Below are 22,939 nucleotides of genomic sequence, written 5' to 3' on the forward strand. Positions count from 1 at the left end.
TTATTTAAAAAAAAAAGAGTTATTATTTAAAAAAAAAAGAGTTATTATTTAAAAAAAAAAAGAGTTATTATTGTAAATGAAAACATACCTCTTTCAATCAAGATGATCGGAACTTGTATCTTTACAAAAAATAAAGCAGTTGTATTATACTCATAAGATGACTGCTAGCAGTCATCTTATGAGCCTATAGACAAAGCATTCAAATGACATTGCTTTAGATATCACTGTCAGTCATTTAATTGACACATTTAAGTGCTGGAGTAGAAAAACAGAGTTTATTTTTTACTTTATTAATCCGTTGGCTTCAATAAAGATCTCCGTATTAATTTACGTCAATTTTACGGCTTAATATTCAATATTTTTAGTGGGAAAATTACCATGGCTACGGCCCGTCAATTTTATTACTTTCAAACTTAACATAATTTAAAACACTTCACACTATGACAGCAGTCTGCTCACGCCAGCAGCGTTTCATGAAAATTGTTTCAAATTTCAGCGTGATATTACGTTGCTCTGACAATTTTCATAGCGAATTTTTAAATAACTTGTCGAAATATTTATAACCTGGCGCGTCGAATGATGGTATTGATGGTCCCTATTACAGTTTCTCGATTTAGCTTACCGATAGGTTAAATTTAAAAGTAACTAATTGAAGAAATATATTTTTGTCGTATTTTTATTATTTAAAACAGAGATGGGCCGAATATTCGGTATTTATTCGGTATTCGTCATATTTTTCTATGTTCGTATTCGGCCGAATAGTTCGGTTCGTAATGCGGAATAAACAATTTTTTTAAGGGCGTCCGCTCGCTGGCGCGGGCGCACTTCGCGATCAGCCGACCTACCACAAAGACCGAATTTCGCAAATTGCGGACATCTTTCTCTTTTACTCCAATTATGGCGTATTAGGGTGACAGAGAAAGATGCAGTTGTTATCAAGATGCCAGGGTGTAATCTTTTTGAGCGATGGCGCCATACCTTTGGCCTACTCTAATGTATTAAATTTTCTACTGTCAAGCAGGTCTTGTCAGTAGACAAAGGCGGCAAATTTGAAAAATCTAGGCGCGAAGGGATAGCGTCTCATAGAAAATTTGAAATTCGCGCCTTTTTTACTGACAAGATTTGCTTGACCAGCTATACATAATTTACTTTTACAGTCCGCCTCTATTTCAAATTCTCTTTGGTACTTAAATATAATCGAAGACTTAAGGTTGACATGTGGATGATGTGCAGTGGCATTATCATGCTTCCCCCTTACACTTTACTCACGCTCCCTATTATCCTTTTTTCCATCAAAAAGTACTTGCCTTTAAAATTGCTGTTTTAAAAATAACGAGAGCGCCCTTTGTGGGGAAGCAATTAAAAACGTGCACAGTCAGCAGCAGAAGTTGCTAAGCGGGCGAGGTGTTCAAAATGATCTTGACGTGACTTTATTGTTAAGGGAATAAGAGCGTGTAAAGGTAATTGTGAACACCTCGCCCGCTTAGCAACTTCTGCTGCTGACTGTACTGCATCTGTTAGGTACTTTTATTTTTATACGTATCCAATTTTATACGTCGGTGAGGCTTTAAAAGGAGCCGTATAATTCAGATGGATATTCCTATGAAATTATGAAACTGTTATGTCATGGTTTCATTTCCCTACATCTTATAAAACAAAGCGTCTGTCTGTTTGTGTGTATGTATGTTAGTGATAAACTCTAGGACTAATGAACGGATTTTCATGCGGTTTTCACCTATCAATAGAATGATTCTTGAGGAAGGTTTAGGTGTATAATTTGTTTACCCATGAGAAGCTGGTGCGGGTCGCTAGTTAGTTAATAATTTCTTCGCTTATTTGCCTCTTGCAAGCCTGAAAAAAAAATAAGGTTATTTAATTATATCCCATTTTGTGTCCTAAACAAGCCCCAATGTGGCAATTCATTGAAAATAAGGATTTGCAAAAATACGTACCTTACCCTAAATTCGCATTTAGTACATATCTTCGCCTTAACTAGCATTAAATCGTAATTTGTAAATGTAATGGGGTTTAACAAACACAGTTGTAAAAAGTTGAGCAATACCTACACTTTTCGTCAGTCGCGACACTCGTGACATCTAGTGTCAAGTAGCGGTACTGATAAATCTGCTGCATGACGCTAGATGTCGACTACGAAAATAATAAGCGTTTTGGTATCAAAATTCAAAACTGATGTATGGAGTGAACACTTATGATAACTTATTTCTCTACGTCTTACCTAACTCCCGATAATAATGCAGGCCATCGAAATAGTTGTCCTGCACGATCCAGAAGTTGACGATCCACTGCACGATGCCCCTCAGGCTCCCATAAGCGAAGAGGAGGGAAACCCAGGAGGTGTCGGCTTCTTCCGCCACAGACACGTACTGGGGTAGAGGGGGGATTATCTTGATCTGGTGCTCGGTTCCGATGTAGTCCCAGATTTGTCCTGGAAAAATTGAATGTTTACGTGGTTAGCACACTTACTCACACTGAAGCGGGTTTGTTTTGCTCTTGTGTGTGAGCGAGGCAGCGCTACGCACTTGTTTCATTGGCTGATTAGGAAAAAAATACTAACAGAACACCTTGTTTGCGGCTTGGACGAATAGTTAGGAAAAAAAAGTTTCAACCCTACAGCCAGGGTGTAGGTCAGGATTGCCTATTCATCATCATCATTGGCCTTAGCGTCTAATGCAGACGATTTATGGTGTAAAACCGGAGAAATATCCTATTACACCGCCTGGGACGGAATTAAGGAAACGCAGGGATGCCCAGCACCTGCATTACCCTCTCGGCTTCACTGTCTTATCCCACAGGAAAGGCGAGCCAATACGTGTGGAGACAGGTCGGCTGCAGGAATCTGCCGCTTATTTCAGGTTGGACCCTACTCGCGCCTTACGGTAACTCCATTCCGGGTTTTATTTTGGAGTATCCTTCTCCTAGATGGATTGCAAACCAATGCTAAGAGGACAACCATCTCCCCTATAACGAAATACCTTCTTGCTTCGTTTGTGGACTTAGTCGCCTCGTACGACACCCTTATCCTATTTGAGGGTTGGCGCTATTCTAAAGCCGGCCACCACACGGCCTATTATTAACCAGCAAACCAGATAACCGGTTGGGAAAAAAAAGTACTAACCGTCCAACTGGGTGAAATGTCCGGTTGGCAGGTTGGTAATAGACGAGCGGCGTGGGGTCCGCAATTCCGCATCCCACATATAAAGACGGCGTTACATAAGTTTCATAAGTTTCCGTAAAAATTTAATGCGGCGGAAAGGTGGCTGTTCATAATGATCCCAACATTTATTGTTACGAAAATAAGTGTGCGGATTATTATATTTTTTAATTTAGATTATTAGTTTAGCTACTTCTGTTGCTGCCTGTACCTACAGTGTCGCCGTCGTATTTATTTAAACACATATTTTGTAAATCACAGTTTAATTATTGTTGATCTAAGCTAATTTGGTTGTTCAATAATTTTATTAACATAATAATATAGCAAATGCTGGGCGAATGAATCTATATTTGTAAGTAGGTACCTATTTACAATGCAAACCAATAAATAAACAATCGTTTCAGCAAGCAACACCGAATTATCAATTAGTTTATTAAATTATTAGACATCCCATAGCAACCGATATTACTCCTTCTTAAAACTAGACTTTGTTCACTATCACTTAAGGTTGCTTTTAATTATCTATAAATGTACATACGAGGTTGTAATACTAGCCGATACGGCAGCCAAGTGCCATTGACATGTCTCAGGTTCCGTCTTTGCAAGAAGGGCTTAAGAGCCAAGATTTCCGTAATGAGATGTGACGTTTTGTACGAGGAGGGTGATATGAAGAGCTTATGCAAGAAGGTCCTAAGTGCCAAGATTTTCGTAGGAACATATGACGTTATGTACGAGGAGGGTGATATGAAGCCCTCTCGAGAATGTTCGAGCACATTGCGTGGAGGGCCAGACGCGATCAAACTCAGGGATCAATTGACATGTACCTTAAGTCGGCATAGCTACATTATGTGTTGTAGCACTTGTAGCTGAATAACAACTAGCTACTATGTAAATAACAGCGACGCTCTCAGCGGTAGAACGCAGTCGCTGTGGCCGAAAACGGCTGGGAGATGATGATGATGACTTTGTAAATATAGATAGATAGATATTAGATAGATAGAATACTCTTTATTGACACACCTCAGTAAAAATATACAAAAGAAAAGAACAATTGATTAAATGTAGAGGCAGACAACAGGCGGTCTTATCGCTAAAGAGCGATCTCTTCCTGAAAACCTTAAAATAATATAATTTTCCAGAATATAATATTGGAAGTAAGTGCAGAAATGCATGGAGCAGTACTACCTAGTACCTATGCGCTTTTGTCTAAGGCGATGCCGCTTGACACTATTGTACCTTTAACTCATACAAATGAACTAACCACGAGATTAACTTTTCGATACCCCCAAAAACAGATGGGTGAAGGTTCCCTCAGTCCAGTTTGCTGTAGGTTTCTATCTAAACATACCTGTAGCTATCAGGTCAAGTTTGGTATCATTTTCGTATAAACATACGAGCAATTTATAAGCTGTAGGAAAAGTTAACTCTAAAAATTAGGCTAACCGGTGGGAACCGAGTTCTATGGATGCCAACCTTTGATTTTTGTATAATTACCTTCAGTTCGTGTGTGGACAGCGTCTAGCATGAACAACGCAGCATGGGCCAAGTCAACGACCAGCAGGGTTATGCCGATTCCTGTGAGAGGCAGTAGTATCGCGTAGAACCCGCATGGACGGCGCCCGAGGCTGACGTTGAGGAGCGCCAGCCCTAGCCAGCATATGTGGAGACTCACCCATAGCTTCATCTTGCTGAATGAGTAATATTCAGTTAGTAGAATCGAATTGGGGATCTGGCAGACCCTGCCGGCGATGGTGGAATGGCGTGGACTCCTTGAAGGAGCGGTCATGCACACCACTGGGTAGCGATGAAGAAATAGGGGGGAGGCCTTTGCCCAACAGTGGGAAACGACAGGCTTCAAATGATAATAATAGTAGAACTAGAAAGATTGTAGCTTCATAAATACGACAGCATACAGATTACAGGGTCTTTCATTTCAACCATGCCTTTAATGAGACCTCGTGATCGGTCACGATCTTAAGTCATGTGGGAAAGACAAAAAAGGAAAGAAAAAAAAACAGTTGAATGTTATTTAGTTCGATTTCGAAGCAAGTCATGAATGGAAGTATGAGTTAACATACAGAAGACCGCAGTCAACGCATGCAATAACTGTAGAAAATAGAAGATAATGACTTCTACTTACGTATGAAAAAAATATGTTTGGCATTTTATACCCAGGATTGGGAGAGAAAAACTGTGAAGTACCAACTCACTTTCTGAAAGAAGCAGCAACCCAGTTAGTCTCCATCCAGAGTATGTTCGACAGAGTTCGCTTGTTGTCAACCAACACTGAGTAGTTGTAGTAGTAGTGCCGCTGGCAGCTCCCCGGCTCAAACAGGTACAGCATCTTAAATAATAATAAATTCAGCCTAAACGACCCACTGCTGGGCACAGGCCTGCTCTTATGTGCGAGAGTTTAAAGTCTCCACGTTGGTCCAACGTGTATTGTGGCCTTCACATTCACTTACACCTTTGAATTTCTTCACGGATCTCACAGGTTTCCTCACAGACGGGGTTATTCATTAAACGTCTACTAAGTTAATCAGCTGATGATCGTCGTTTGTCCCTCTCTATGGCTTAACGACAGATAGGGACCAACGACGATCATCAACTGGTTAAGTTAGCAGCCGTTTATGAATAACGCCATAAGTTTTTCTTCACCGAAAAGCTTATTCCTACCTGGTCTACTTCTGGTTTAGGAGATATAGTCTGTCAAGCCATTTCCGTCAGTAGAAAAACGCGGCAATTTAAAAAATGTAGGCGCGAGGGGTAATCGTCCCATAGAAAATTTGTGTGTCGCGCCTTTTGCAACTATATTAGCCATTTTCAAAATTACCCCGCTTTCGAAGTTATGCCAATGGACATTAATATTATTTATTCTGGGCTCCTGGATGTTAAGATAAAGATCAAGTTAATCAAAAGAAACTTCAGCTGGAGTTGGAAAGTTGTGATTTTAGTTCAGGGAAAACTAAGAGATTAAACCAACAGTGAAAGGAAAATATAAAGTTTCTTCAGTCTGTTTCTGCGTCCAGTGAATTTACCCTTTGGACTCCAAGTTGTTGTACCATCGCCCACACTGTTTGCAAACTGACAATACGCAAACTTTACTAGATAAGTCCCACTGATAATCAGAGAGCCTAGCCAAGTTGACAACCGTGCATCGACAAACGTAAGCGAAAAGAAAAAAAAACAACGGGTTGCACTCCGGGAGTGCCGACAGAAGTGAAAACTCAATGACATCTTACGTCTTACGCTCTCGCGAGTTTAACATTTATTCCCTATTACAAAAAGTGCACAGCGCCGCTAAAGAAGTTTTCACTTCATAAATGTATCGGGATGACAGATGCTGCGAAAAACCACGTGACTACTTCCATACATTATTTAAGTTGCGATTGACGTTTTCTATTAACGATTGTCATCTTGGCTAGGCTCTCAGTTAAGAGTGCTGCCGACAGAGGGTGGTTTGTGATTGGTGGTGGCCCCAATAAAAGCACAGAATAAATAATAGTACTAAGTACAGAAGACTCACTCTCTAACAAAACGCGTCTGTTACGATCAGCACAGATATGGCCACTAGGTGGCGACAGCGCCACGCGCGGCTTATGGCTTTCCCCAGAATTGGAGCCGAATGAATGTACTTTGCTACCTGTAGCAAAGCGACGAAATCGCGGAGTGAGACACGCCTGATAAAAGTGAATTTTCGTTGAAAACATGTTTATTACCTAGAGGTGTTCAGTCAGCAGCAGAAGTTGCTAAGCGGGCGAGGTGTTCAAAATTACCTTGACGCGCTCTTATTCGCTTAACAATAAAGTCGCGTCAAGATAATTTTGAACACCTCGCCCGCTTAGCAACTATTGCTGCTGACTGTTCCAAATATTGTCGCTGCAAAATCGATGCAGACCAACGAGAGAGCAATTTATAGTTAGTGCATGATTTCCTGCTTTTCCTGCTGAAAGTTTATATTGGCGCCCATGTTTTATTGAAATAAATATAGTTATAGTTGGTCAAACCAATTTGTCAGTAAATAATAACAAAGAAAACTATACTCATCCTTTTATTTTGGGTGCCAGTACTAGTGTAAGGCAAAGATAGTATGATTCTCTCTGTCTATGTTTGAAATGAGACAGTCCTTTGACAAACTATAGTTACCTTGATGAGTGTGAGCTCACGCGGTTCCGCGGGCTCCGGGGCTAGTTTGCACTCCAGCGTCAACCAGGTGAAGAACACGCATAGGATGGCTGCGAAATTATACTGAATTTTTCGGGTTCCGTACCCAAAGGGTAAAAACGGAACCCTATTACTAAGACTCCACTGTCCGTCTGTCTATCTGTCTGTCTGTCTGTCTGTCTGTTCGTCTGTCCATCCGTCTGTTTGTCTGTCACCAGGCTGTATCTCATGAACCATGATTAGCTACTGCTACTGTTTCAAATGTAGCTAGTAGCTACATTTGAAATTTTCACAGATAAGTATTTCGGTTGCCGCTATAACAACAAATACTAAAAAGTACGGAACCCTCGGTGGGCGATTCCGACTAGCGGTTTTTTTAATGTTCAGCTGTACTCTGCGACCAATTCTAGTATCACGAAAAAAAAGATTGAAGAAAATTCCAGGACATTAAAAAAGGAAACCTTAATTTTGGAAATGTAATATTTCTTTTCTACGTACCTATAGGTACTAAAATATTAGAAGTATCCAAAATGTTTCCAAGTAGAAATTTTCCAGCTTTTATGGATATTAAACCAAGCTTCATAAGTAAGAATTAATAATATCATTACTGGATGAATTAAATGAAACATGACAGTATTCATCACATTAATTACATAATTAATAATAATACATACGCATCGCCCGTTTATTGAATAAATTCATGAATGCATGAAGTGAAACAGTCAAATATTCAATTGCTTTATTTATTCACAGCCTAGGGGCCGATTCTGCATTTACGATTTGACATGGTTTTCATCCTATTTTAATACGACCTTGACCTTCAGCACCAATCAGAGTTAGCCGCTCAAGACAACGTTCGGATTCAGAGGTTCGACGTGTTGCCTCCCTGTCACACCTACGTACGAATTTACAAGTGCGACAGAGAGGCCACACGTCGAACGTGGTTCGCGGTAGGCCAGGTCACACACATCAGCATTACAATAAGGGTAACATTCCATTTCTGACCGCAGCTACACTACTGGTACTGAACGCGTCGCTGTTACTGTTAATTTCCATAGTAAAATGAACAGTAGTGCAGCTGCGGTTGGAAATGGACTGTCACCTTTGAAAGAAAAGAATGTCCGACTGCCGTCGTTGGTGGTCGTGTCCACTGCGCACTTATTTATTTATTCATAACAATAAAATTGTAACGGTGTCAAATCAGTGTCAGCACTTTTCTTATAAACTGTGAATATACGCGGAGTTATACAGACTGTGTAATGGATACAATTTCACAACGTTGCGATGACTGGTAGAGACGCATTTAATAGAAGTTCACGAACTCTGCGAAGCCCTCCTCCAGAAAGAAGAGCGGCTATGGAAACTGCCCAAGGAACCCCGGTAGCCGTAGCACCAGCCGAAGGACCCGAAATTGTATCAACTGCCGAAATCCAGAATTGGATATCCGAAATTGAAAGGCGCCTTAATGAAATTTGCACCATTTCAAATGAGGGCAAGTTAAATTCAGACCAAAAAATTAGAATAAACACGCTTAGTAAAAGCGTTTTGGGCGGAATCTCTCAAATGGCTGTTCAGTATCAAGCGGTCAAACAGAATTTCTTACTTTGCCAAGCTCAAGTGAATACCCTGTCCCAGCAAAAAAACATTAGCACCCAACTTCATGAAATCAAGCAGCGCCTGGAAGCTAAAACAACAACCGAAGCAAAACAATCCTTCGCCGATATGGTCAGGACCGGGAAAAGTTCAGCTGTGGTGCCCACCAATACTAGCAGCATCGCTATTTACCCTGCAGATAAAGAAAAATCTAGTGAGGATACCAAACACCTGATCCAAAACTTAATCAAGCCAGAGGCCCTAAAACTACACGTTCGCGGTATGAGGAAGACAAAGAATGGTGGTATCATAATCAGCACTGATAGAAAGGATGACCTCGAAAAGCTTAAAGCATCTCAGCAGCTTCAGCAATCGGGACTTAAAGTGGAAGACACGACCAAAAGGAGACCGAAGATAATCATACTAGGAGTCCCGACAAATATGACCGAAAAAGAGGTATTCGATTGTATTTTCGAACAAAACTTTGTGGACCTTCAACCGAGTCTCTCCAGGGACATATTTATGAGCTCAGTGAAACTTAGTCATAAATCAGGAAAAAAGGACTTATCCACCTGCAACTACATTCTAGAATGCACAGCCGAAATACGACGAATGCTTATACAACAACAACGCGTTTTTATTAATTGGACATCTTGCCCAGTACGAGACTTTACTCTCTTGACCAGGTGTTATTTTTGCCATTTATACGGCCATTCGGCTAAATATTGCAGAGATACAGCACCTACGTGTGGACATTGTGGGTCATCAGGACACAGTATAAAAGAGTGCACAAAACAAGGCGATCCTCCCAAATGCGCTACATGTCAACGCTTTAAGAAGCCGTGCAATCATAAAACCGGAGACGAGCAGTGTCCAGCGATGAAATTTGCGCAAATTAGATATTTAAATTCCATAGACTATGAAGGCGACTAGAGCGCCGCGATTAAACGCCATTTGCTGCACATATCAACAAAGGTAGAAAACGCAAACAACGTCTTACTTGATGAGCTACATTGAATTTAAAATTAGGATAGACTTATTTGTACAAATTGTATAGTTATGTCACGACTTAACATTTTTTATAGTAGAACATAGTCACTTAGTTTATTGTTATTATAAATAATATTTTTGTTAACTTAAGCATTTCCCCACTTACTCATTGACCTACAAAATCTGCATACCTAAGATACAAGTAAATGTTTACTTAGTTTAGGTATGTTTATTAAATTATATTTAGCAATTGAAAATAAAATTATAGTTGGTATTTTAGTTCTAACTTTATTAAAGTGTATTAGAAAATAATATGTATGAATGTCCTATTACTTAAGTATATATTGCAAAATTACCAGTGTAAAAATCAAACTAGCATAAGTTTTATTGAATAAATATTATCTTATCTATCTTATCTTATCTACCTTAATGGGGCACGACATTGCTGCCGACTGGCATTGTACTAGGTACCGCAAATGTCAATATCAATGTTATTGCCCGGATTTTTGACACTTGCGGCTGCAATTATCAATCCAAATACTGCAGCAGTAATACTGTAGGTAAATTGTCTGAATCTAAACAGTTCCTTTATGCTGATTAGTGCTTAAGACTGCATCATCCGTTCAGTGGCGTCCTCATTAGGGGAATTGTATTGTCTAATAAATTAATTGGTTATCAGAATACGCAATTCCCCCAATGGCGCCACTGGACGGTCGACGCAATCTTAAGTAATGCAAAGAAACAATTTCATCAATCATTATTGGTACGCGTGACGTGTCTGTTAGATAACACGATCGAACGTGTGAACGTCGTGTCAAAACGGGATGGAAACCATATGAAATTATTAAAGAGAATCGGCCTCCTGAATGAATGTAGGTATGAATGGTCCAATATAGCGTAAACGATTATGTAAATTCGTAATAACGTGATTTAACGCAATTCGAGATTAGTTATGCTTGAAAATTACATTCATTGGAGACTGATTGGGTCTCCAATTGTATTTGTATAATAACTCAGTTTGTGCGTCTGTATGTTACAGTCTTCACGATTAAATAGCTATTAAGACATCAAGCGGTTGAATTTGGAATGGTAATAGTTTGAGTCCCGGGATAGTTTGTGTCCCGGAGGCAAAGTCGCGGACAGAACCTAGTAGGTACCTATTATTTTACGCACGAGTCCTAAATCGCTAACGAAGTATGTAGTAATGGACTTTTTGGGAAGAAAATCAGATTGAAAAGGGCTATTTTGTTGTTGTGTAAAAAGGGTATTGTATACTAGGCCGAACTAATTACATTAGGTATGGTTTCGTGATTTGGCGCGGACTGAATTATTTAGGACACGCTTTCTCTTTCAAACACGCACTTAATACGTTTTACTGAATAACATAGGTACTTAATCTTGCAACACTGAGTATACGTCTGTACGGCTCGAGGGCATGGCATGAGTGGTGGGGATAACTGACAGAACGGGATAGTCTTATGTATCTTTCACTAAGGGTAGCAGAGAAAGCGCTATTATTGTTTGTCTTTGTCAGAGTCTCATATTTTTTTATTCCCCACCGTAGCTTATGGTGGGATACAAACAATGCGTAAACGTCAAATTAGTGTGAAACATATGAACAGTGCAAAGATTATCAGGAAAAATATTGAAATCAGTGTTTCGTGTGCATGTAGCAGTACTTAACAATTCAACAAATATGGTGAATTGCTCAGTTTTGCGCTGTACAAGTGACTGCCGGCAAAAACAGGTGTAAAAATAACAACACCTTGAAGATATTTATCCATTTATTTTCTTGTCTTCTTCTAATTCACAATAATCTCTTCTCTTGACAACCGCCTGCTAGCACGACTCAACAATCAAAGAGAGCTGTCCGCCAAGTGTCTTTCTTTTTATACCCAACCAATAACAGTCTTCAATTTCAAACTACCCTTAACTTTAAAAACTTATTAAGTAGGTATGCTAGGTCTTATTTCAAACTACCCGTAACTTTAAAAACGAATTAAATAGGTATGCTAAAACCAAAAACCCTACACTCGTCCATCCTGACTCCGTGTATGTCCTCATACACGTGCCAGGTGGAAACCCTACACTTGGCCGACAGACTACGTATACTACTTAACAGTGGATACACTAATCGCATAGGATACGAAACAGTTTCAATCAGGCATCAGCAAATCAAAATCTCAAAAACATCATCTAAATAACCTTTCGTATGCCTGCCACACAATTCGGACTAGAATTTACAGTTTCAAGGTTATTAATTCAGTGGTAAATTTTGACTAAAGCATACGAAGGGTTAAAATTGTTACTCTTCTGCCGGAGACATCCTGCTGGAGACGGCTCGCACCGGACTCTGGCGGCGCGAGGCGGGCTCCTGCTAGAGGCGGCTAGCACCGGACTCGCACCGGACTCTGGCGGCGCGAGGCGGGCTCCTGCTGGAGACGGCTCGCATCGGACTCAGGCGGCGCGAGGCGGGGGACGCCGGTAGAGGTGCGGCGCTCAACTTGCTAAAAATATCCAACATTGGGTTAATAATCACAACAGTGTACACCTTGACTAGTAATTCAGGGTAACAGATCATTAATTGCCATTTATTATTAGATTTTCATGAGTAATGATCATGTCTATCTGCAGGTAGATAGTACACGAACCAATTCAATTCTCGTGACTGAAGCACTATCAATCTTCCTGCCATATATAATATGAACCAGTTCAAATCTTTTCTAAAATGGTAGTACTTAGCTGTGTCAGCACACGAATCAAATCAAATTCTCGTGGCTTCAACATCATTTTCCATTATCATGTCAAGAAATCTTCAATTATAAACCTCACTCTTGAGACAGGAATATTTCCCGAGAACCTTTCAGTAACTTTAACCCTGACTATAATTTATAAAATATTACTATGATGAATAACAGCGATAATTAAGTAATTATTGTGTACAACTTGACCTATTATGTTCCCATTATCAATGCATTAATCATCTGGTACTAAAAACCTATACCTAATAGCTCCCCTCCCAATGTTTTCAGAGAAGGTCGTATATTCTAGCTTGTTAGGATTTATCCAAGCTGACAAAGTACTTAGTCCATCAATTGCAAGACGCGTTGGGATTTTCAGACTACTAGATTTTTTTATAATATGCATATTGTTTTATGAAAGACTTGAACAGTATATTAATTCACTAAACGTCTTTACAGCATACCAAATCCCGCAGTTCGGGAATAAACACAGCACCTAAATAGGCGTGTTTCCGCAGAAAAAGGACCAGTAATATTTTCTCTACACGTTGAATTAAATAAATTATACGTTTCAAATGTTACATGGCAGACATGAACGATAGAACTGCAAAAACCTGATCTTTTACCTAACCGTACCTTCCGACTTGTTCTAGAATACAATCAAAAATGTATACCATGGAATCGCATATTTTGTAACTGAAATATGGTATCATTTAACTACTGGGGTGATTACGACGACGTTGTAATTATGTTTAGGTTGTAAGAAAACTGCCCACGCAACATGTATCACCAATATCCACTCAGAGATTTCTTCAAGGAAATACTTGCGTTAATTGAGATCTACATACTGGAGCTTCGCCTTTTTGTAAACATAAAATATTAAGAATAAATCTTTTAATTACGATTTGCGCACTAGTATAAATATAATTATCAAATTTCAAGTTCGGCAATAAGTAAAAGTATAAAAGTGAATTCTTTACCGCAATACGTGTCTTTAATAACCTCCCAGTTGAAATTAATATCTCTTATTATTAAATTATCTCTTTTAAAAACTGCCTCAATGGTAATCTACTATTATTTGACGAGTTTTTTATAGTTCATGCATTATTTAATATATCAGCTTATCTAGTAATGAGATAATGTTTATTTTTGTACATCTATTTTTATCAAGTCTTAATTTAAACATAATATTTAAACATAATAATATAACCAATAAGAGGCCATCAATCCTCCTCGATCTCGGTTTAATTGTGGTGAGTTCTACAGGTTCAACCATGCACTCTTCATTATCGCTTATATTAAAATCATCATATTAAAATCATTTCAATGTAATGCTGCAACATTAACTGCAGTAACCTATGAATTAAAAATATGATTCAATAATTCAATAATTCAACGATTCTACAATTCAATAATTCAACGATTCTACAATTCAATAATTCAACGATTCTACAATTCAATAATTCAACGATTCTACAATTCAATAATTCAACGATTCTACAATTCAATAATTCAACGATTCTACAATTCAATAATTCAACGATTCTACAATTCAATAATTCAACGATTCTACAATTCAATAATTCAACGATTCTACAATTCAATAATTCAACGATTCTACAATTCAATAATTCAACGATTCTACAATTCAATAATTCAACGATTCTACAATTCAATAATTCAACGATTCTACAATTCAATAATTCAACGATTCTACAATTCAATAATTCAACGATTCTACAATTCAATAATTCAACGATTCTACAATTCAATAATTCAACGATTCTACAATTCAATAATTCAACGATTCTACAATTCAATAATTCAACGATTCTACAATTCAATAATTCAACGATTCTACAATTCAATAATTCAACGATTCTACAATTCAATAATTCAACGATTCTACAATTCAATAATTCAACGATTCTACAATTCAATCAACCAACGATTCTACAATTCAATCAACCAACGATTCTATAATTCAATCAACCAATGACTATAATTCAAGCCCAATAACTATAATTCAAGCCCAATGACTATAATTCAAGCCCAATGACTATAATTCAAGCCCAATGACTATAATTCAAGCCCAATGACTATAAATTATGACTATAATTCAATCAACCAATGACTCGATCATTCAATAAACCAAACGACTCGATCATTCAATAAACCAAACGACTCGATCATTCAATAAACCAAACGACTCGATCATTCAATAAACCAAACGACTCGATCATTCAATAAACCAAACGACTCGATCATTCAATAAACCAAACGACTCGATCATTCAATAAACCAAACGACTCGATCATTCAATAAACCAAACGACTCGATCATTCAATAAACCAAACGACTCGATCATTCAATAAACCAAACGACTCGATCATTCAATAAACCAAACGACTCTATAATTCAATAAACCAAACGACTCTATAATTCAATAAACCAAACGACTCTAATTCAATAAACCAAACGACTCTAATTCAATAAACCAAACGACTATAATTCAATAAACCAAACGACTCTATAATTCAATAAACCAAATGACTATAATTCATTAAACCAAATGACTCTATAATTCAATAAACCAAATGACTCTATAATTCAATAAAGCAAATGACTCTATAATTCAATAAAGCAAATGACTCTATAATTCAATAAAGCAAATGACTCTATAATTCAATAAAGCAAATGACTCTATAATTCAATAAAGCAAATGACTCTATAATTCAATAAAGCAAATGACTCTATAATTCAATAAAGCAAATGACTAATTCAATAAACCAAATGACTCTAATTCAATAAAGCAAATGACTCTATAATTCAATAAAGGAAATGACTCTATAATTCAATAAAGCAAATGACTATAATTCAATAAACCAAATGACTCTATAATTCAATAAACCAAATGACTCTATAATTCAATAAACCAAATGACTATAATTCAATAAACCAAATGACTCGTATAATTCAATAAACCAAATGACTATAATTCAATAAACCAAATGACTCTATTCAATAAACCAAATGACTCTATAATTCAATAAACCAAATGACTCTATAATTCAATAAACCAAATGACTCTATAATTCAATAAACCAAATGACTCTATAATTCAATAAACCAAATGACTCTATAATTCAATAAACCAAATGACTCTATAATTCAATAAACCAAATGACTCTATAATTCAATAAACCAAATGACTCTATAATTCAATAAACCAAATGACTATAATTCAATAAACCAAATGACTCTATAATTCAATAAACCAAATGACTCTATAATTCAATAAACCAAATGACTCGTATAATTCAATAAACCAAATGACTCTATAATTCAATAAACCAAATGACTCTATAATTCAATAAACCAAATGACTCTATAATTCAATAAACCAAATGACTATAATTCAATAAACCAAATGACTCTATAATTCAATAAACCAAATGACTCTATAATTCAATAAACCAAATGACTATAATTCAATAAACCAAATGACTCTATAATTCAATAAACCAAATGACTCTATAATTCAATAAACCAAATGACTCTATAATTCAATAAACCAAATGACTCTATAATTCAATAAACCAAATGACTATCAATACTAGATACTAGATACTAGATACTACTCGATACTAGATACTAGATACTCGATAATCGATACTCGATACTCGATACTCGATACTCGATACTCGATACTCGATAAATAAATAAACAAAGCAACAAATCAATCAATTCACAGAAAATGTGCCGTTAATGAGCTAATTATTGTCCAGTTTTGTTTATAATCAGATGGCATTATAAATGTGGAGCTTCCTTGCAGTTCAAATAGAAATCACAAAAGTTGGTCAAAGGCCTGACCGGCTGAGAACCACTCATAGATCGTATCTATTATTTCGTAAGATAAGATATATACGCGTTATTATATCGCATTGACATATTTAGGCAAAAATTTCTCATAATTGGTACACAAGTAATAGTTTCTATCGGTTCATCAAATTTATTTTTCTCAACTTATCCTCTGGCAATATATTCATCTTATACTTATGTTATATGTGCTAGATGTCGATGAACGAGATGAAGTCAAGCAATTCACGGTATCTAACACACATTACCATATCAAATCATTCATAATATAATAGTAAAAGTAGGTGTACATGACCTGATGTCCAGTGGCGCGTGCCTCTCGCTAAGGCTGTCGAAGCGGGGTTACTCCTGACTTTCACAACAGGACTCTGCTTCGGTCTGGATTCCTTTTTCACTGCCGCTGTTATTCCAGCTACATTCCCTTTCGCGAAGACCGAGGCTTCTGGTGTTCGCAAGCGCCGTTGATCATCATGAGTCATCGTCAGCCATATTCTCCAACAACTCGGCATGAAACGTAAAAGTATCCGGTGTTACATATACCTATATACTATATCATAATACCTTATAAACTATAAAGGAATTATATGACAAAATAATGTTTAATGGTAGTTCAAATTATAAACATTCATTTATCTCAAAAATTATGCGTCGTAGCAAAAAAAATGACTGAAAATTCAATGCCCCGTTTGCATAGTAAGCCATCTACTTATATTCCACAAATTTTAACATTAAGGATCAAAATCAAAACTCAAAATCTTCAATTAAATTGCGAGACCTGGTTATAAATCATAAATATCAATTTATCTCTGAAACTATGCGCCGTAGTGAAGAAATAATGAAAATTAAGGCACCCTTGAATACTCCAACCAACACATATCAAGACCCACGTGTTGACATATTCTGCCTAATTCCCACATGTGTGGGTAAGTAAGTAGCAAAGAAGTTAATAACTACAGTCACGTATCTATTTATTAAGAAGAACACGTGTACTTGATTTTGTTAACTGAACATTATTATGCCCATCTGTCGGTGGCATGGTGGTTAAATACTTTGAATTCTCGACCAACTGACGCATATATTCTTATGATTACACATTGATATTATGTCCATTTAATTACATTTATGGGTCAAACTAACTTAAGTTTAACTGATATGCAATTAGATAGCCTATAATCATAATCATCATAATATTATTAATAACTGATGCAGGTACTCATTTAAATTAAATAAAAATGTTACCAGTACCATATTTCTTACGTAATCCATTAGAATTTCGTATAGTTAATTAATTATCTCCAAGCTCAGAATAAGGGTCATGTTATCAGTTATCTCACTAAATCAATAAGTAATAGCAGTAGGCGTGTACTTACGTTCATCCCACTTCTGAAGTGTAAAAATAACAACACCTTGAAGATATTTATCCATTTATTTTCTTGTCTTCTTCTAATTCACAATAATCTCTTCTCTTGACAACCGCCTGCTAGCACGACTCAACAATCAAAGAGAGCTGTCCGCCAAGTGTCTTTCTTTTTATACCCAACCAATAACAGTCTTCAATTTCAAACTACCCTTAACTTTAAAAACTTATTAAGTAGGTATGCTAGGTCTTATTTCAAACTACCCGTAACTTTAAAAACGAATTAAATAGGTATGCTAAAACCAAAAACCCTACACTGGACAACGTAACATTTCACAGGTAAATACAGTATTTTATACTTCGGTCACATTATCATGCTTAGTAACAGCATCCTACAATCTATATCAATTAAAATCTGAGTAAAAAAAAGCATTTACAGTAAATAATAACTCGGGTAAAAAAATTAACCTATAAATATTTCCTGATAAATTAACGGACCAAATTACGTACGCATATTGACAGTAAGCCGTCACCCTTTTAATAACGTGTATTCAATTTAGTCGCATTGCTATTATTCGAGGGATACCAGCCCGTGATGCATACAATTACCCCAAAATTCGGGTATTTTGTATTTTAATAACATTTTTATAAATAATTTTGCTGTAGAACTGGACATATACGAACAATAAAATTGAACTGTGTTTAAATTAGAATGTGAATTTTATTTATTTAAGCATTACGGATTCTTTCTAACGTTATAGGGGGTTTTGCCACGACTCGGAGAATCTAATTCTATGATATGCTGCAGGCACTAATTCTTAATTTTCCAATAAGAGTGACAGATTACAAAATGAATATTTCGTTTATTACCTCCAGATTTCCACAAGATGCAGGCACGCGTGTTAAATGGATTTTAGCAACCGGAAGGAGAAACTGGGCACCGACGCAAAACTGCCGGATATGCTCAAAGCATATTACGAAAACCTATCTTTTCTATTTCTTCCTGTGGCACACAGTAAGCTAAAAATTCTTTCTTTAGGCGTACTTGTAATATGTATAATGAATCTCTTAATGATATAGACATTTTTGTTCATAGTTTGTCCGTTTTCAAGAACAAAGTTCGGCATATTTTGTTTACTAGGAATTGAAAAATTGTTTCAAGTAAATATTTTGCATTGTTTTCTTACTTTATTTGCGTGTCTCACAACTATACCTACGGGTAATTTATAATTAAGGTACCTATTTACTTTTCATTGTAATAGTCAACTTAGTAACGTATGAAACTTTAGGCCTATTTTTAGTCATTTTTGTAAAACTTATTTGTAAAAGGCTGTTTGTTTTCTAAATAAATAAATAAAAAATTGGCCCATTGATATTTTATTTATCGCTGCGTCTTACGTAGGCGAACAACTCGCGAACGTGATTAAAATTACCCCAATATTTGATAATATTGGGGTAATTTTTACCTATATGGTATCCCCGGGTTTGTGACGTCATCTATGTCTATCCCTTACGGGGGCACGCGGTAGGCCACGTCTATAGAAATACTACCATCTATGGTACGGCTACCATCAGTTTGGCACTGACATAAACGCTGTCAAGAACGTAATTTACTTTCTACGTCTGGGCGTTTTTCAAAAAAAGTGTACACGTGACGAAACGGAAAAGTAAATATTTTATGACTCCAATTTTGAAATTTGACTGCTTATTTGATTATTTATAAGTTAGAGTATATTAGCTGAGAAAATGACTTAAAAATATTTAGGAATATAGGAAATAACAACATTATCAGATGAGATCGTGGTGAACCTAGTTCCAGTTCGTCACAAATGTTAAATTAATTAATTAATTAAAAATATTGTTATATGGGTCATCTACAGTTTTTATATTGAAAACAATTTCATAACCTTTTTAAAACAGGCTTAGATTATAAACTGAATAACTCACGTAATCTTTGAGGATAAAATATACATCCAGTTCGTCACAACAGCGTTCTTTTGACTACTAAACATTAAAATTTTCGGTATAAATAAGTTACAAATCATTATACAATATTTCAATATACATTGCGGAATATCCATTTAGAATTATTGATGGTAAAACACCGTGAATTGTTAAAATTCCAGCCAACAATAATTGTTTTTCATAATCCAAATCTTGGGACAGTGACTATGTGGAATCTTATGTGACTATCTGAAAAATGTAAGGCATAGTGTACACCTAGGCTGAAAAAATAAATGAAACTAAAAATAACAAAGAAATATGTGTTTAATGTACCAACGTATTTTTATTAATATTTCAATCTTAATGTGTAACAATTATAACATATATTATTACTTTACAAGATGTCAAATTATGTTCGTATTTGCAGTTTAAAATATAAAACAAAACAAAATAAGAAAGAAAACTCTGGGTGATTTACTCTATCCAGTTTAAACAAATAGAAACATAAAGTGGACTTCTTACACCATATTTCACTGTGATCAGAATGAGTATTTATAATAATAAAATGAGTTGTACTTTGTCAAATTTCGATTGTCTGCACTAAGCTTTACAATTCCAGTTCCTCACAAAATCGTTCCGGTAATATATCACGTGACGATTCGGATGTGACGATTTACACCAGAAGAAATTAAAATCACAATATTAACTTGTCTGAACTAGCTCAACAAGGAAATCTTTCCAGTTTAGGGTAAACTATAAGTTTCTTAATGTTTATTTGTATTATACTAAAGTTAATTGTCTGTACTTACCGAAAATACTGTTACTATACCGGAACACTTTTTTTGCACCATCACGACACAACCACCTTTCGTCACCGTTATGAGGCGTTTGGTATTAAGCATTCTGATGTGGCTAGGATCGAAATATTAAAGCTTTTAGAAGGATTTTGGCTAGACTAGTCGTCGAATTTGCTGTGACGAAACAGGAATTTCCGGTACATTCCATTTCCTTGTACGGTAGTAAAATTAGTTTTTATTAATTAGACCATATTACATGCATGTAAAGCACACATTTTTATGATCTAGACTCATCGAGTTATCTGTGTGACCACATTCAATTCTTATTATAATTGGTGTTATATTTTTAGTTTGCGTTTAAACGTAGCAGAGTCGACGTGGGACATCAAGAATTTTGCATTTATTGTTTTCTTTTTAAAGATAAATCTATCAAATGAGAATATATTAATCGTTTTATAAATTTATTTTGAATGCCTAACACTTCTGGGATCAAACTATATATCACTTCATATTAACAAATAACAAGTAGAACGTAAAAAAAAATTGTTGAACCAGTGGGACAGCCAAATTTTTCAATGTACATTTTATTTGAAAAACGCCCGTCTACGTCTTCGTAAATTACGTTCTCGATAGCGTAAATGTCAGTTTTGACACTGTCAGTGACTCATGGTATGGGCTCTCAACCCCTAGTGTAAATTAAATTCGTTAGCGTAACAATTAAGCGTTCGCGTTTGCGTTATTTTTGTTTGTTTGTGTCTATTTTTGTATGGGATTTTGAACAGCGCGCCATGCGGGACGTTTTGGAAACATACAAAATGACTAATATCGAATGAAATTACACAAGGGGTACTAACAGGTACCTACATACAAACTAGATCATGCTACAAGTGTAGCTACCACCAGTTTGTTTGGCATTGACATAAACACTAGCGTAAAAGTAACTTACTTTCTATGTATCTCGCTCGTAATGACATATTAGTGCGAGCGAGATGTATAGAAAATAAATTACGTAGACGTTGGCGTATATGTGTTGACACTATCAGTGACTCATGGTGCGGGTACAGTAGACTCTAAAGCCTAGGCTCTAACATGAAATCCTGTCAGTCAAATGTAGGCTTAGCGGGAAAAGCTAGCTAGATCCGTCCAACATAACTCTGCACCGACTTGAACAGAACAAAGTGAAGGAGTATCATTATAAGCGTCATATTTTCAAGAAATTTTACACTAATGATGACAATTCCACACTTTGTCAATTACCGTGTACATCTGCTATTTATCTCAGGTGGTCAGTAAAGAAGTTTTGGGACTAAAACTAGTCTTAAGTTAACATAATGCATATAATAAATTCAGCTTATGCAGTCCAGTCTTAACTTGCTTAATAAGTCCATATTAGCTGATCATAATTCTTACCAACCGCCTCAGTTAAACGGCAGACCTATAAAAAGGCAATGCTTGAACAAATGTGAACTTAACAAATTTTTATCAAGCAGAAACTGCGAGGGGTACCTACTACAAATTTTTATACTAAAGGAAAATGGATCGGATCGGTGATCGAAAGCTCGCAAGTTCGAGTCTTACCAGAGGCGGTTATTCCAATTTTTCCTAACAAAAACGTGAACTTACTTTGATAAAGAATAATAAAGATGGACCACACGTAGAACGCCATTCTTCAGGTCACAAACGGTAATTATTTCAAATTCACGACTTACACAAACATGCCGAGTATTCCTAATCACAAGCGAGTCAAATGCTCGCTATATCCAATGTAACTCATTTCGACATCCCTAACAAGTATACGTAACGAGAGAGCCATTTATACTGGTTTATTTGAGATTTTCGTGCTTGTTAATTGGAATAAAAGGCGAACTATGTCAAATTCTAGTGGGCCGTGGGGCAATTTGTCGTGTTAAGTATCGCCTTGAAATTGCAGGGAAATTAGGACGTTGGGAAAAATTTAGGGTGGTTCATGATGGCAATTTTTATTTTTAAGAGGCTGCTTAAATATTATCGAGTTAGATTAGAAAAAAGTTTTTGGCAAAAATGTCATTGTTGGTACAAGCTTTTATCGCTGACTGTACTTTTCTTACGACTGACAACTAATTACTCATCGAGACAATTCTAAAAACCCCTAACACAATTAGAATTAAAATGATTTTTAATTATGTCATTTGGAATATTACATTATTTGCAAGACTAACTTTACTATACATCACGTTTCGCATTTAAACATTTTATTAAATTTTTACTACCTACGGAATAGTTATTTGTACAACAAGAGATCAAAGTTTGATATTTTTTTGAG

General features: G+C 36.3%; 2 protein-coding genes across 3 annotated transcripts in view; one reads left to right on the plus strand and one right to left on the minus strand.

Moving 5' to 3' along the window:
* LOC134651312 (uncharacterized) overlaps positions 1-22,939 on the plus strand; it is a 371,060-nt gene that overhangs the window by 108,673 nt on the left and 239,448 nt on the right. The gene's annotated exons all lie outside the window — the stretch shown is intronic.
* On the minus strand, positions 1,817-22,386 carry LOC134651430 (uncharacterized). The gene is made up of 6 exons (XM_063506534.1): positions 22,261-22,386; positions 7,319-7,407; positions 5,383-5,516; positions 4,667-4,860; positions 2,237-2,446; positions 1,817-1,851 (listed from the first exon to the last, which is right to left on the minus strand). The coding sequence occupies exons 1-6, from the start codon at positions 22,301-22,303 to the stop codon at positions 1,817-1,819; spliced, it is 705 nt and encodes a 234-aa protein (XP_063362604.1). The 5' UTR covers positions 22,304-22,386.

This window comes from Cydia amplana, chromosome 10 (genome assembly GCF_948474715.1).
Source record: "Cydia amplana chromosome 10, ilCydAmpl1.1, whole genome shotgun sequence".
NCBI classification, from domain to species: domain Eukaryota; kingdom Metazoa; phylum Arthropoda; class Insecta; order Lepidoptera; family Tortricidae; genus Cydia; species Cydia amplana.

What these genes read in the sequence shown, in the direction of transcription:
- LOC134651430 (XM_063506534.1), bottom strand. Translation starts at nt 22,303, where the DNA reads ATGGCGTTCTACGTGTGGTCCATCTTTATTATTCTTTATCAAA. An exon ending in GTTGCTGCTTCTTTCAGAAA is followed by an intron (nt 4,861 to 5,382) that starts GTGAGTTGGTAC and finishes TTACTCATTCAG; the next exon opens with CAAGATGAAGCTATGGGTGA. An exon ending in GCATTATTATCGGGAGTTAG is followed by an intron (nt 1,852 to 2,236) that starts GTAAGACGTAGA and finishes TTTTTTTTTCAG; the next exon opens with GCTTGCAAGAGGCAAATAAG.